Source organism: Haemorhous mexicanus, chromosome 3, assembly GCF_027477595.1.
Source record: "Haemorhous mexicanus isolate bHaeMex1 chromosome 3, bHaeMex1.pri, whole genome shotgun sequence".
NCBI classification, from domain to species: Eukaryota; Metazoa; Chordata; class Aves; order Passeriformes; family Fringillidae; genus Haemorhous; species Haemorhous mexicanus.
Window position 1 is genome coordinate 87,211,396 of NC_082343.1, and position 15,323 is coordinate 87,226,718.

The 15,323-nt window shown below is 42.8% G+C and overlaps 1 protein-coding gene across 4 annotated transcripts in view; it reads left to right on the top strand.

The window, feature by feature from the left end:
- The first annotated feature begins 3,071 nt into the window (after window positions 1-3,071).
- The window catches only part of COL12A1 (collagen type XII alpha 1 chain), a 100,046-nt gene continuing 87,794 nt past the window's right edge, over window positions 3,072-15,323 (top strand). For 3 of the 4 annotated variants that reach the window (XM_059842602.1, XM_059842601.1, XM_059842604.1), the window contains exons 1-4: window positions 3,072-3,439; window positions 5,994-6,101; window positions 14,318-14,434; window positions 15,108-15,251. In XM_059842602.1, coding sequence (XP_059698585.1) covers window positions 6,029-6,101; window positions 14,318-14,434; window positions 15,108-15,251 — 334 coding nt within the window. In that variant the 5' untranslated portion in view covers window positions 3,072-3,439; window positions 5,994-6,028. The remainder of the gene's footprint in view (window positions 3,440-5,993; window positions 6,102-14,317; window positions 14,435-15,107; window positions 15,252-15,323) is intronic. The other variant, XM_059842605.1, reaches the window with a different exon arrangement.

Below are 15,323 nucleotides of genomic sequence, written 5' to 3' on the forward strand. Positions count from 1 at the left end.
CTTTTTTTTTTTAATTCTTCCTCTGTGCAAAACATATACTCAAATGCATATATACATATGAATAACACATTTACCATATTCATATGTAAAGCAGATGCAACTTACTGTTGGGACAATACAGAGGCTAAATCTAGAGTGATAGCCACATGGACATGATATTTAAGGTTTACAGTGCTGAAATGCAGAGTATACTGTTTTATTCTGCCCTGGCAATGCATTTTGAGGTAACAAAAAAAAAAAAAAAAGAGGTGTCAGAAAAACAAAGTTTCCTGAATTACTCTAGATCCAAAACCATTTCAAAATTTCTAAGAAATTCCCGGTTACCTGCAATATTACTATTACACCCCTACACCAGAAATGGACAATATTATTAAAAGTATAAATATGAATTTAAATGTTGATTTTTAAATTTAAATCTGCCACTGTTTCAGTGTGTTCAGATTAGATAGCAAAGAAAATTGTGGATTTGGAGTGCAATGGTCTTAAAGTGTTTAACACTTGTCTAAGAAACAAACAGACAGGAGAGTGTTAGTAAATGTTTATGCATTTCAGAAATGCCTTCTGCATCACATACTATGTACTCATACTATGAATGTACATAGCAACAGTGCTGATTGAAAACAACCCATTTAATTACTATGATATATGGAAGCACACACTCTAAATGCAATTTGTTGGTGTATTTTGCAGGTAAATGATCTTAGGAGAATCATGGTTAGAAGAGATAGAATAAGAAGTTAAGGATAACAACAAAATCCTGCTGCCCTTGGAGTCAATTAATTGTTGGCTCTTGCCAGCTCTGAATCTTATTTTATACAAAGAAATTAAGTGACGCTGGTCAGCTGAGAAGCAGGAGAGATACTCCCCTGAGCAGCATCTAGGTCTGCGAGGGAGAGTGTATGAGATTCTTGCAGACCTAAGAGACCCCTTGGTTTCAAAGTCTCCACTAATATAAATCCACTTGTAGAATACACCAAATTATTTAAACAATATTTCTGAGTGATTTAACTTTTACATAGAAAATGCATATTTTCTTCCAGCTTCATTTTTGCATTGATTGCTTTTAACTATTAACATAAAGTCTTGGTTTTCCTATGAGGAAAAAAATCCAAAGTATATTGTAAAAAAATACTGTTGTAGTGCACAAGTGATAAAAATACCTCATTTGCATTAATTCACCTCCTGTGGAAGGATATTTCATTGTAATCCCTGATGTCCATTCTTAAGAAACTATTTTCCACACCACATTTATACTCATGTTCTTGGTGTGCTCATTCAGGGAACAAAAAAATTTTTAAAATGTGTTATTTCTTAGAAATATTGCTTTTCCATATCAGACCTGGATAGGAAGAAATCCAGTTTCCCATGCCAAAATGATGCCAAAAGAGAAAATCCAACTCAACAACTGGGCAAGGGGGTTTAATAGGTCAAGAGTTTTATCAGCAGAGGAGATGTTGCATTTGGAAAGTGCATTCTATCAATACCAAACAGCTGAAACTGTGCCGTGTCCCAAAGAGGAGCTGACTCGCTTCCAAAGTGTCTGGAAATGTCAGCACATATCTTCTGGTTATCACTTTCTTTTCAGCATTTGGGTTCTTGTGTAGATGACAGGTCTGTTGCACAAATGAAGCTCAGGAGACACAAGTCCTTCTGCCGACGAGGCCCTTGATCTCCCAGTCCTGCGGAAAAGTGCCCAGGAGTGGTCCGCTCATAAAATATTAATCTCCACTACCGGTCACTTCCACCCCGGCTGGAGCCCCCGCAATGACTCCGCCAGTCACGTCGTGCACGGAGCCGAAAGGGACCCAGTGTGGCCCCGGAATCCCCCCGACCGCTCCGAGAGGGGGTCCCAATCTCTGCGCTGAGGCATGGCCCCATCTCTCCCTCTCTCCGCCTTTCCCGGCCACAGCGGTGGCCCCGGGGCCCAGCGGCAGCCTCGGCAGGCGGACAGACGGACTGTCGGCCGCCGCTCCTGCCCGGCGCCGCCACTGGGCGGCGCTCCGGCACCACGGATGGCCCCGGTGCGGCGGGGCCGCAGCTCTGGGGCTCCAGGACGAGCGGGGCTGCGGCTGGGAGAAACCAGCAGCTTTTCCCCTCCCTGTTTACTCCTGCTCCTCGCTGTTCCGCGTCCCGAGTTGGCGCACCCGCTCCGAGGGGACGGTGACATTTCGTATTTTAGCCCGAAGGGGTCCCGGAGGACCGCGAGCGTTACCGGGGATGCCATTCCCCACGGCGTGTGGGAGCAGTCCCGCTGCTGAAGCGGGGCCCCTGGGATGCTCTGTCTGGGCCCTCGGGCAGAGAAGGGCCCGGCTATTTCGCCGTGTCGCTCTCTGCAGCACGCCGTGCCAGAGGTCGGAACACGTCGGGTGACCCGAGGAGGCTCCCGAGAGCATTGAAGGGAGACCCTGGCGGAGCCTGTCCCCCAGAGGACTATCCAATTTTGGAAGGTGAAGTTCTTGAAGGCACAGAATTTCAGACATGGGCTAAGGGCGCGGATTTTCCGCGGGGTTCGAGGGAGGGTCGGTGCGGCCGTGCGCCCCGTCCCTCAGCCAGGGGAACTGTACACCCCCCGCCGCAGGCGGAGGGCTCTCGGGGGGAGTGTGTATTTAATGCAGGTTTAATGTATGTACGGCTGCATAGCGTTGAGGCTAGACACACCTGAACCGTGTCACAATGATTACTATCACCTTTGCCCTCAAGGCTCCCGGGAGTGCCCGCACTCCTTTGCAAGACTGTGCCAGGGATTAGCCCAGCCTCGGGTCCTCCGCGGGGGCGGCGCGGGCTGCGTGGAACCCCCCGCCCGGGGACACCCTCTGCGCCGCCGTCCGTCGAAGCCTGCCCGGAGACTCAATTTTTCCACTGCCCTCCCGTGTCCTCCCCGTTTGGGAAGCCTAGGGGAGGAAGGGAGGGGGCGGCGGGCCGGGCCCCTGCCTCCGGGCGCGCTGCCGCCGCGGCTCCCGTCTCATGCCGCAGGAATGCGCGGAGGTATGCGCCAGTTTCCAGAAGTGGATCCCCTTCCTTGCTGGAGCACAGCAGCGCATATATCACCCGGTGGCAGCAGTCCACCTTCCCTGAAGTTTCGTAACCGCTTACGAGGGTAAATTGAGAGTTGGGAACAGCCCTCTATTAAGTAGCAGATTGAGAAGAGGCTCTTCCCACTTGGAGAAGGCGAGTCTTCCCAGACAGACCCCTCGCATCGGGAGCTACAGTAACCGAGACGCCTCCTCTGCGCTCACTGTTGCCGCTGCTGCTGCTCCTCATTTGCCGCTGCTGCTACTTGCTGCTCCCTCCACAAGGTGCCCCCGGAGCTTCATCCTTTATCCTCCTCCCTTTATCCAGGTCCGACGGCTGCGGCTCCCGCCGCTGCGGGCATCACTGGAGACATCGCCGGAGGAGCTGTCCCGTCACCGACCCCAGTACCCTGCGGCCACTCCGGAAGGTCTGTGTGTGCCCGCGCAGGAGCGGGGTCCCCCGCCGCCGACCCCCGTGTCCCGCTCTGTCCGCACTCACCGCGCACGCAGCCCCTTCCAATGCACCTTGGGCTGGAAGCTGAAGCGGGATTAGGAAGGAGCGTGTGTGCGCGCGTTGGGCATGTCAGAGCCGGCTGCAGGCGTGCGGCCGGGCGGGCGGAGAGGTTCAGGGCAGAGCGCCCCGGGGCTGCTGGCTGTCAGCCCGGGAAAGGCACGGGGAAGGCCGGCGGGATGCCGGCCCCGAGCGCTGCCGGCGGACGGGAGCCTGGGCAGAGAGGCGGGCAGGGGCGGTGGTGTCCCGGAGACGGAGGTTCAGGGTGGCCGGAGGCTCCAGGCGGAGCCTGCTGTCAGCGCCCAAGGCGCCTGCAGGCACGCTACTGCTGCGGCTTTGGCAGGAGCTCTCGCTTCTCTCCCTTGTGTGTGCAGCTGCCGGTGATGCTTTATCCTGCTTCCAGTTTTTTATATCTTTGATATAAAGGTAGTGGGCTTTTCCTGCAGTTTTTTTTTTTTTTTTTTCCCGTTGACGTTAGTTTTTTCTTCATGAAAACGTTAAATGTCGTGCATCGTGTGGTTTAGAAATGCTTTGGCTAAGCTTTTGTAGGTTGAACTAGTGTGAGATGGGATTGGCACTGTGAAAGCTCGGGTTTGATTTTTTCTAAGTGGTCTCTAAAGATCAATGAGAAAACCTCTAGTCCTGACACGAAGTCTCCTGTGTCCCTGCTGAGCCAGGAGGTGTCCTCTGCCACCTCCAGGGTTTCCTTCACACACCTAAATTCGTGAAAAGGAAACAGTGAAATGAATGCTTTGGCTGAGATGGTGTATTTCATGAAATAAAAGTGTGTATCAGGAATGGTAGACCTGCAGCAGTGGAGAATTCCTAGATGTCTTTGTGAGATGATTAATTTCTGTTGCTTTTCAAAACGATCAAAAGATGGCAGTCAAAGCTCGCACGAGATTATCAGGACAAAATGTCTTTTAGCGTTGAATTTAGGCAATCCTTAAACTCACTGCAGGATGCTGTAGATCTGCCCAGGGGCAGCTGTTTCCCACGCAGAGCAGTGATACGATTTTGGAGCTTTCAGAGCACTTTAATACTAACCTTGGCCTTTCTTGTGTAAGTGTCATTATGGTCAATATTACTCTTCTGTTTAGCCACTGGAACTGCCATTAGTCTGAAACCTTTGCTTAGATTTTCATTGAGCTTTTGGTATTTTCTTGTGCACTTAAGGCATTTGGCTAAGGCAAGTATATACAGCTGCTCAGATGAAGCCTATTAAGCTCAGAGTCAGTAACTGGGAAATTCCTGGATCTCCATAGCGTCTTCCCACCAAATGTGCTTTGCTGGGTAGTTCTTTAGATGGCAAAAGAATATTGTTTTCCCTTTCAGTTGTTTCTGCAGACTAACAATTTATGTTTTCTTCTTTTGTTTTGCTCTTGGAACATTCCTGATAAAATCTGTTGCCTAATTGCTTTTGGAATTCTCTTTCCCCCGGCCTAATTATGATATATGATGCATGTATGACTTTATTCATACAAATTGCCTCTCTCCTACTTCTTGTGATAGAAAATCTGAAACTATAGAAACACTTACATGCTTGTGTAGTTTCATATTAGACTTTACTTAGGCAAGGAAATAATTTGGAAAGTTTTGCTGGAGTAATTGGCAGTAATTTTACATGGACTAGAGCATATAGTTATGAAGGTATGGCTGTTTGCAATTAAGAGCCACTAACTTGGCCTAATCCCACTTCTTTTGCTAGACAACTTGCAGTTGGTTAGAGACTCTTAGGCCTGTCAGCTTTATATAGTGTATTTTAAATATATTTTCTCTCAGGACATGTAAATGAATTATCAGATGTTGAAACATCATGGCTAGACAGACGTGTCAAATTTCAGATGTGTGTTACACACACTTCTGTATAACCTATTTCAGACTTTCAAGAAATGAAGAATAGCGCAATTGTAGGCAGAACCCCTCAAAAAAGTTTTATTACAGTTTCCAAACTGCCTTGAGACCAGTAAAACAAAGCTAACTAAGTGGTTCAACAGTTATGAAAAAGGAGCCGATTAAAATCCCCAGCTGAAAGAGACATTTAGTTGATCCAAAGCAGGAATGACCTCTGAATTAGCTATCATCACATTCAGCGATGAAGTCATGGAGCTCCCTTCTGGCTCCTGCCTGTGCGGAGGCACAGATCTTCACTGCTCTTCCCTGATCAAATTAACCCTAACTAGGTTAAGACTTCATGTGCTTACTGTGATTGGAAAGGGTTCAGCAACAAAAGGCACATTATAGCGAGACGAGACTCTCCAGTTAGTCATACAGATCTTTCGTCGTCCTGGACAGCTTTCAAGTCTAGAGTTTCAACCTGGTCCCGTGGGTGGGGGCTGGGGATAAGGGAACAAAGTGAAATCCACGGTTTGTCTTTTTTGTGTTTCATGAATACACCCACGCAATCCTTTAATCCACATGTATCATTTCCTTCTCGTTTCTCCCCCTTCCTCCCTTCCCCATCATTGCAGATTCATTCATGTTGTTGTGATCTGAAAGGGCAGAAATGAAGACAGCGCTGTGCTCGGCAGTCGCTGCTCTGTGCGCAGCCACCCTCCTCTCCTCCATCGAGGCTGAAGGTAACCTTCTCCTCCCTGCCCTCTTGCCCTGGTGCCCCGCTGACCAGCAAACCTCCCAATCAGCCTTGAGCTACTGGCTCTCTCCCTCTCTGTTTTTGAGTGTGAATACTTCACCTTCTTTCTTTCTCTCCTTCAGAGAAACGCCTCTCCTTCCTTGCCCAGCTCCTTCTGTGTTCTGTTTCTCCCGGCTAGAGGGCCGGACCGTAGCTCCCTCTCTCTGTCCCTCTGGTGTGCTGTCCACACCACCCCACAGGCAGGACGTGGCCCAGCTGGTGTGGCCACCCGGGCGCAGCGCCCTGAGGAGCCCTTTGCCGCTGGCGGGCAGCCCGGCGTGGCCGGGGACATGGCTCTGCCCCCAGGACGGACCAAGAGGGGCTGGTCTCTGGCCTCTTTTAGTAATGTTGAGAGAGGAAACGGAAAACCTACTACTCAACAACCTGCAACTTTGAAATAAAATGCTCCAACAGAGTGTGGCTCTCTGCGCCTGTGTGTTTTGTCCGGCCGGACGCCCCGCCCCTGCCCCACCGGCCTGCCGGTGCATCGGCCTCCCCTGCTCGGCGGGGCGACCCCCGGCTGAGCCTCGGGGTGGCCGGACCCTCCCTCAGGGACACCTCAGCTTCTGTGCTGGGTCTGACCCGGGCAACACGCCTGGGGAGGTGCTGCCAGCGCCGTGACATGTCTCATGGGCACTGCTGAAGGGAAGGCTGGGCCAGGCCTTGCTGTGGCAGCGGGGGCTCCAAGGCTCCGGCACGCATGTGGTACCGTCACCTCCAAAAAGGCTTTCCTTTTCCTTCTCCTCCTCCTCCTCAGCCCTCAGCGCAGTCTCTCTGGAGGCTGAGGCCCCTGTCGGCCGTGGCAGCATCCTGCCTCCAGCTGAAGGCTTGGGGAGACCCATCTTCGCTGCCACACTTGGCACAGCGTGGCTCCACATGGCCTGGCCTGGCATTTGCTCCCCGGTGGATTAACAGCAACGCTGTCCTGTGCCCTCAGTGTGAGCTGCTTGGCTTTTTGGTCATGGCCATGGCATTTCTGCCAGCAGTGGCTTCCAGGGGAAATTAAAAGGCTGAACGTCCTGCACTGAAATGACTTCATCTGACCTCTGGGACCTGACTCCATCGTAGGTGTGAACTCTCCTGGATTTACTGGAAAAAAACAGAAGCCAGCAACTGATAATTCTTTTTTTTTTTTTTTTTTTTTGCCTTCCTTCTCTTTCTGTCTTGAACTGAAACAAATTTCCTGATCATGGCTTGCCACAAGCTCCCTTGTCTGGACCTGGTCACCTTGGCTGATTTCTTCTAAAAGCATTGTGTGTCAGAGATGCCTCTGCAGTGTATGCCCCCTAAGCAGTAGTAAAGTGCTTGCTTGGGGCATGCAGATGTAAAATACACTGGCTTTCTGGAAAAAGATGGCATTTTTGCCAGTAGTGCAACATCTGGTCACCCTAGGAGAGAATCAGTCCACCGCCTTCGTCTCATGCTGTGTTGCTGTTGGCAAAGGAACTGAAAAAGGTCATTTGAAGTCATTTCAGAGTTGCATTTGAAACGCAGGACTTCTGTGCCAGAGAAAGCAGAGAAAGTGTACATTTTTGATGGAGGAAGGGAGCGGATGTGTTTGTGCATTCTTCCTCATCTTAGAAGGGAGCTCACTTAGAGCTGGGCTAATATTGCTGTTGTCCTGCCCTGCAATTTACATGTATGGAGTATGTTATTTAGGAATGTAAGTGAAGGTGTTTTATTTAGCTTCAGTACTGCTAAAGAAAGCTACAAAAATGTATTTGGAGCAGCAGAGTTATAACAGCAAATCTTGACACATAGCTGGATGACCTTGATTCAATGTTGGAGGACGCACTATTGCCAAGCAAAAGATGAAGATAAAACCTGATCTTGAGAGTTGTAGAGGGCTCTTGGACAGAACTTACATTACTTTGCACTCAGAAATGTTTGATAAATAAAATACCTAATTTACAGTGATCATGTTTCTATGAGAAAATTCTCCTAGCTCCAAAGTTTTGAAGTTAGAGCAGGGAAGTGTGGGACAAAAAATTGTGGTGCTGAAAATGGAGTGAGAAATAGTGGTGCTGAAAATGAAAGCTCAAAACTAGAAGTGCCTTAGAACTTGCTGTGGTGGGAACTGCTTTTGTAGAGATTTTTACAGTGGGGTTTTTGTTTGCACTATACTGATCATTCTTCTGCACTGTTTTAATTTTGTGCTGCAAGTTTGCATAATTTTTTAAATTGCAACTTAGTTACTTTAAGAAGTTATTTCCTTACTTATGTATTTACTTTACTTTGGTGTAATTGCAACTTAGATCTTGTCTGCTGAACCGACTTTCTCCTGTGAACATTTGTCCCTTGGTCATATTTTTCCAAATTTCAGGTCACTTTGTGGCAGTCAGTCAGTCCTGTGTCACTTTTCTTGGTTCTTTTTGACACTCCATGTACCATTCACAGGACATGAATTTCTTTCCCAAAGGTGTGGGTAGACACTTGATGGGATGAAAAATTGAAAGGAGAATAAGGGAGAGGGCCATTTAATGTGATGAAAATTCTTGATATGGCGTGGAAACATGGGGTGAGAGCAGAGGAAATAAAAAGCTTAGTTTTATTTTCTGCCCTCCTTCAGCTTTTATTTTTCAGTCTCCCCTGGGAGGAGATCTGGTGTTTATCTGATGCTGCTGTCCATAGATTCCTGAACTTTTCAGTATGAAACTGATTCTTCATCAGCATCACAGCTGCTCTGAAGTCCTTTGTGAGAGCTGTGCTCTGCTGCTCTTGGCAATGAGCAGTAAGTGAGCTGCAGCAATGGCGTTAGAGCTTTTCTGCAGAGGTGCAGCAGAACAGGAGTTTCTAGTTGGGCAGTAACTGCAGGGCTAGAGGGAGGAAAGCCCCACATATAGTCTAAATGCACTCATGCCCTTTCACTGGGTAAGTTGTTTGTTTACCGTGGTCAAGGAAGCAAATCTGTTTTCATGCTCAGCATTTTTGCTTTTCTTTTACAGTGGAATTCTTCTTGTTTTATTTTGCAATCCTTCTGATATCTCTCCCAGCTTAAACTCCTCATGTGTGATTCTATATTTTATACTTAAACATAAAGTTGTTTATACTTAAAGTTGTTTTGTGCCTTTTTAGTCCGGCACAGCAATACTCCAGTGCATTCCATGTCTGTCCACATGTCAGAATTTCTTTCTGTTACAGTATTTTTTTCATCTGTGATCACAAGTAGCAAAAAGCTCTTATTCTAGTCATAGTTAAGTACATTGGCATGTGAAGAATCTATTAATTATAACCTTCAGTTACTGCTGTGATGTTGTCATGGCTTCTGTAGCATATCACGCTCCTTAATCCCGAGGGATTTTCAAAGGCACAGGAAAGAAATGAGGAAATTGTTGGTTTTGTGTAGCCTAACTGAGCTTCTGAAGGTGCTGACTTTTCAGTTTTTCAGGAATTGGTTCAGACATAGAAAAGTCTGTCTTCTAGGCTGGAGGTAGGGAAGGAGGGCATCACTGATCCAGGTGTGGAACCTTTGTGTTGTGCATAAAAAGGTTTGTCTGGTGAAAAATCTGTTACCAGGACACCAGTATAGTAAGTGACAAAAAATTGCAGCATAGCAGTTGCAAAGGATTAGAATTTTTGGCTTGTAATAAAGCTGCATTGAGTACATTAATTTTCATTGACTGAATGATTCAGAGGTGATCTGGGATAGCTGAAACTTTTGAAGTTTTGAAACTGGTTGGTAGAACCATTATTTTATTATATTTTGATGGCAATATCTTTTGAGAAAGAAGCTGTTGATTTCAAAGTTCCTAAATAGAGAGTCATGTAGATTGACATGTGAAATTGAAATTTTTATGTACATGAGGGTGACTATACTTTTTCCTGCTGTTAATTAGAAGTATATACACATGCATATACAATATATGCACACAGGTGTAAAATTTGGTAACTATTAATACATACAATGTGTGTATATATATATATATATATATATATATATATATATATATATATGGGTTATGTTGAGATATGTATGTCTTTATTTGTATGGGTATATAGTTTTAAATGAATTTTTTAAAGTACATTTATGAGCTTTGCATCTTCAATTTTGAAGAAGTTTCATAAACATATATAAAACTAAAAAATGCAAAGATACAGATGGCAATGTTTCTGTGTTGTGATTGGCAAGGAGTATCTAACAAGTCTGAGAACTGCTCTTTTTAGAAGCTGCTCTTTACTACATTTCTTGGCTGTAGGTCATTCCAGTCACATTGACAAAGCAGGCTTCAGAGGAGCTTAACTGGGGTCATGATCTGGTTAGCTGGACCAAATTCATGCCATTTCTGAAAAAAATAGTAAATGAAGAGTTCTGGCACCTTCCAGCCTCAGCAGACCTTATCACTGGGATGGTAAGGCTGAGCTTACTCTTCAGCTTCTGTAGATTGTATGATATTTTAACATGGGCAAACACATTATTTTAAATGCTAATTATAGTGCGTCCTTTACAGTGATGGAATCACAAAATATGTTTCACATAGGGATTGTGGATGGCAGCTACTTCCAACTTGTATCACTTCTAAATCTGGTTCTAGGTATAAATTACTTGATATTCTAGTCACATTTTATTTCTGCCTTGTTAAGGTATTCATTGGGATCCTCTAGCAGTCACATTGTGTTATCCTCAAAAAACTGTACATTTTTTATATTTCCTGTGAAGTAATACAAGCTAATATAAGACATATAAGACCTGCATAGCATGAGAAAGATGCTTTGCCCCTTTTTTTTTCTTTTTTCCCCAGAAATTATACTCTTATGTAACACAAGAATTGGCAATGTTTTAAGTATATTATGTCTGATTTTTTATTTTGTTTTTCTTTCGTGGTGCATAATATAGAAGATCCAGTTAAGGAAATGATCATAACACAGTTCTAAGAGTGGTCAAAATTAATGCTGTGGAAACATGAATGTTGTACAGCAGGATATGTTTTTGCTACTCTGGAAACCTGTAGGGGAGCCATGCATTTCTGTGCAGCAACAGTTGGGTCACTGTACAAAGGCAACACTGCAACACCATGACACATTATGATCATGATCCTGTACCTTGACAAGTCAGTGAGAGGTTTGGCATGGATTTTATTGGACACAGGATCAGGGTCACTACACTAAGAATAGGTGCAACTTCACTGCTGCAAGTAGCCTGACATCAAGACTGCTTGCTGGAGTTAAGCTGCACTCACACATAAGATTTTGTTGAGTGAAGTTTTAAGGTTTGTCCCTGTAAAGGGGCAAACTCCTACTACAACAAGGAGCATTTTTTTCCTCTGGTTTGATTCAGTATTGCAAATGTATTATTTTTTCACTGGTGAATTCCCTTCTGGAAGAAGAATTTTAATGAGATGGAGTAACAGTTGCCCTGTTTTACTATCACAATAAGGTTTTTATCATCTAAACATTTTTCTTCACTTCATATCAGCTTACTACTCTCAGTCATATGACCATGGTTTGGTCTTCAACCTACAGCTGGTTTCACTTGGGTGAAATCTGACCCCTGTGAAGGTCCATGAATGTTTTGGAGATTCTCTTTGAGTATCAAAAGCTCACAGGCCATCTGGAAGATATTTTGATGACATTGGATCCAAAGAGCTTTTTTTTTTTCACTCAAGAAATATTCCTTTTTGGATTTCTATAGAAGTATTCAGTGCTTGAGTTTGATAAGCCAGCCATAGGCTGAGAATGAATGAATTTAAAGTACAGCAATGAAGGCAAGGAAATAACTATGATGATAAAGGCATTGAGGTTTTGGAGTAATTTCTGTGGGAAGCTGACAGTCTTGTGGATAGTGGAAGTCTTTAAGAATGATCTGAGGAAAATATGTCAGGAATGACGCAGGGTGGCCAATCTTGTCTTGACCATGGGATGGACAAGGGGACTTTCAAGTTCCCCTGCAATGCCATTGTTTATGATCACCTGTATGAATGGATACATCACTCATGTGTCAATGTACTATTCTTGTTACCTGCCAGACCCACATCCATTTTCATAAAATGGAAAAACATCCGTTAAAATGCTAAAGACTTTTCCTCACAGTCAGCTTTTTCAGTTTTTCTGGAATCCGGTCATTTGGATATCAACAAGCTGGGCTGCTGCTGTCCTTCAGCAGTTAAAGCCTAAAGTGTCTGCTGCAACATGCCAATTTACTTGCAAGGTTGGTGGTGCTACTTTTTCCATGTACTGAATTTTTTTAAAAAGCATGCTCAGGTCAGTTGTCTCTGCCTTTGCATTAAATTTGTCCTGAGCCATTGCTACTGAAACAATATTTTATAATGATATTCTTATCATCAAAATGTATTTTACTATTAACACATGTTGCATGATTTTGATACTAAGTAACTACCCTGCCATCTCTAGCATTGTGCTACTCATAAACTGAATGATGAATAAACTGTGCATGCAGGTTAATGGTCTAATCTCACTGCCTGTGTATGGACAACAGGAAAAATAACATTTACTTCAGTACTAGTGTTATCTATTGTATCAGTATTATAAAGCCATATTATCCTATGGTTATAAATTAAAGAAAATTAAAAGGAAAAAATGTCTTATATTTTTTAGCTCAGTTTTACTTTTTGTAATTGGACAGTGTCTTTTCATAATTAAACATTCTAGCATTTACTACTTTATCTGCTTTTAAAATGATATTCAAATCTGATATGAAATCTGACATATGATGGGGATCTTCTATGAAACAGAAGATCTATCTTTTAAAAATGCCTGCAAAACTCTCTCACTAGTAGTTAAGGAAAGTATGGCTGGATCTAATCTTACTTTGTAGACCTGTTTAAACAATAATATATAATACACCTACCATGCACTGACAGTGAGTCAGTAAAATACTGCATGAATAAGCATGACAATTTTAAAAAGAGAATATCATTATAAAATATTTATTAAATGTCTTTGTGTAATGAACCTTGTACATGGAGGCTTTGTCCATTATGGGAAGCTAAAAAACCAATAATCAACATTTCATTTATGTATGCATGATGCTGCAAATTAGCATATATAAACTATTTCTTCCTGTACTGTTCAGTTACTTCTGTCATCAGCTCCTACAAGTTTTATTTGCAGTCATTTGTTCAGTTCACTGGTGCCCTCTTTGCCGTTTTCTATAAATTCTGTAAAATAAATGTCCTTAAATATATTTTGATGTTGTCTTTTCATAATTAACATTGTGTTGTTTGGAACCATACTGGCATTTTATGTTAAAATGCCGTTATTAGTATGGGTACACCTGCTGCAAAGGGAACATGAAACCAATAGTTTACACCTTTGAAATTGTACAGAAATCTGGTGTAAACAGGTAGAATTTTATTTTTGAGAACTTCGCATCAGCTCGAATATTTTGGCAAATTGCAACCCCTTCTAAGGCCATTTATTATTCCCTTAGTTCCTAAATCCTTTGTTGCTATATGCAAAGTATGTCACTTTAGTGGCTTCTAGGAACAAAGGGGTGAAGTTCTCCACATTTTGTAATATAATGATACATCAGTGTATCATTATTGCTGATATACATTTTGCATGTACATTCCTATCTAGACCCTAACAGAAATTGTTTTACTGAACATTAAATGCCCAGTCTTTTCCTGTATTCTTTAAATAGTTTATTTTCTCTGCCAAGTTTCTAGATTCAGTAAAATTGATAAGAAATATAATATGCAGAGACTATATAAAAAAAGCTGATCAATTCTTTGATGTCTAATTAAGAAGAGTACTGTGTTCTTCACATCCTAAATGATCTCATGATAGTGTAAGCAGGTTGTGATTTGGCATGCTTGTACGGATTGCACCCAGCATGTAAAAAAAAAATTCCTTTAATTGTTATGTGAAATGTTTGCATATGTGGTGATTATCTGTGAACTCATTGTACATGTATTCAAATGTGTTTTCTATTGTGCTTGATTTTGCTGGCCATTCTTGAATGTCTTGGCAACTCAAGAAACATATGTTCTGTGCTGTCCTCTGTAATGCATATACTCTTTGATGTTTTGTCATATTTTGTCAGCTTTTATTTTACTCTTTTTCCAACAATATATCTTTATATTTGTTGGAAACAAATTTATGCAAAGACAATTTTAGTAAGCTTTGCTCAACATTATTTTATTTATTCATTTGCCAAAACTTTTTCAAAATGTTAAACATCTACCTGGTATAAATCTTTTGCAGTTAACCCACCATCAGACTTGAATTTTACAATTATAGATGAACATAATGTTCAAATGTCATGGAAAAGGCCACCAGATGCAATAGTGGGTTACAGAATAACTGTGGTTCCAACAAATGGTGAGTTCTGTCAAATTTTTTAGTGTGATTACGTGTTTTGAAATGTTGAGTTTATTTTTGCCTATATCTAACTTAGGTATGAGAGTAACCATTAAAATCTTTTGTAAGTTAGTGATCAAGCCTGGGTAAAAGCAAAGGGCATACAAGAAAAACAGTTATTGTTCCAAGTTAGAACTGTTCTTGCCTTAGTGTTTATCATTTTGGGACTGCAAGTAACAAGTTTTGGATACCTTTGCTCTGTAGAGAGCAAAAAGAAGGTGGAATCATCACTATGCTCCTCTTCTATGCTTTCACCTTAAAGTTCAAGAATTGTATTATGCTGCCTAAGACAGCCGTTATTCTATTTCACTTTAAGAAATAATCAGTGTAAAAGTGATATTGAATGAGAACAGGACATGATTTGTTAAATGATAGTACATTTTTAATGTGCATTTCAAGTTTCAAATTTCCTGGAATTTATTAAACACTTTAGCAATTTTTTTCACTATTAAAAAAATCACATTAGCCTAAAATTTCATGTTTCAATAGTTATACTTCATGAAAACAGAAAGTGTATCATTCTAAAATTATTATTTGGTTTGAGATAGATTATTGTTGCATCTTGTTTTACAATCAGCTTATCAATATTATTGTATTTTAAGGCTGCATTGAGTGTTTTATATATTTATTGCAGATGGACCTACTAAAGAATTTACTCTTTCACCTAGCACTACCCAAACTGTCATATCAGATCTTACACCTGATGTAGAGTATATTGTGTCAATAGCTTCATATGACGACAGAGAGGAGAGTCTGCCTGTTTTTGGCCAGTTGACAAGTAAGTAGCTGCAGTACAATTAGAAAGCCAATTAAGATAACTGAGCGGTCATTCACAAAACTCGGCTTTGAT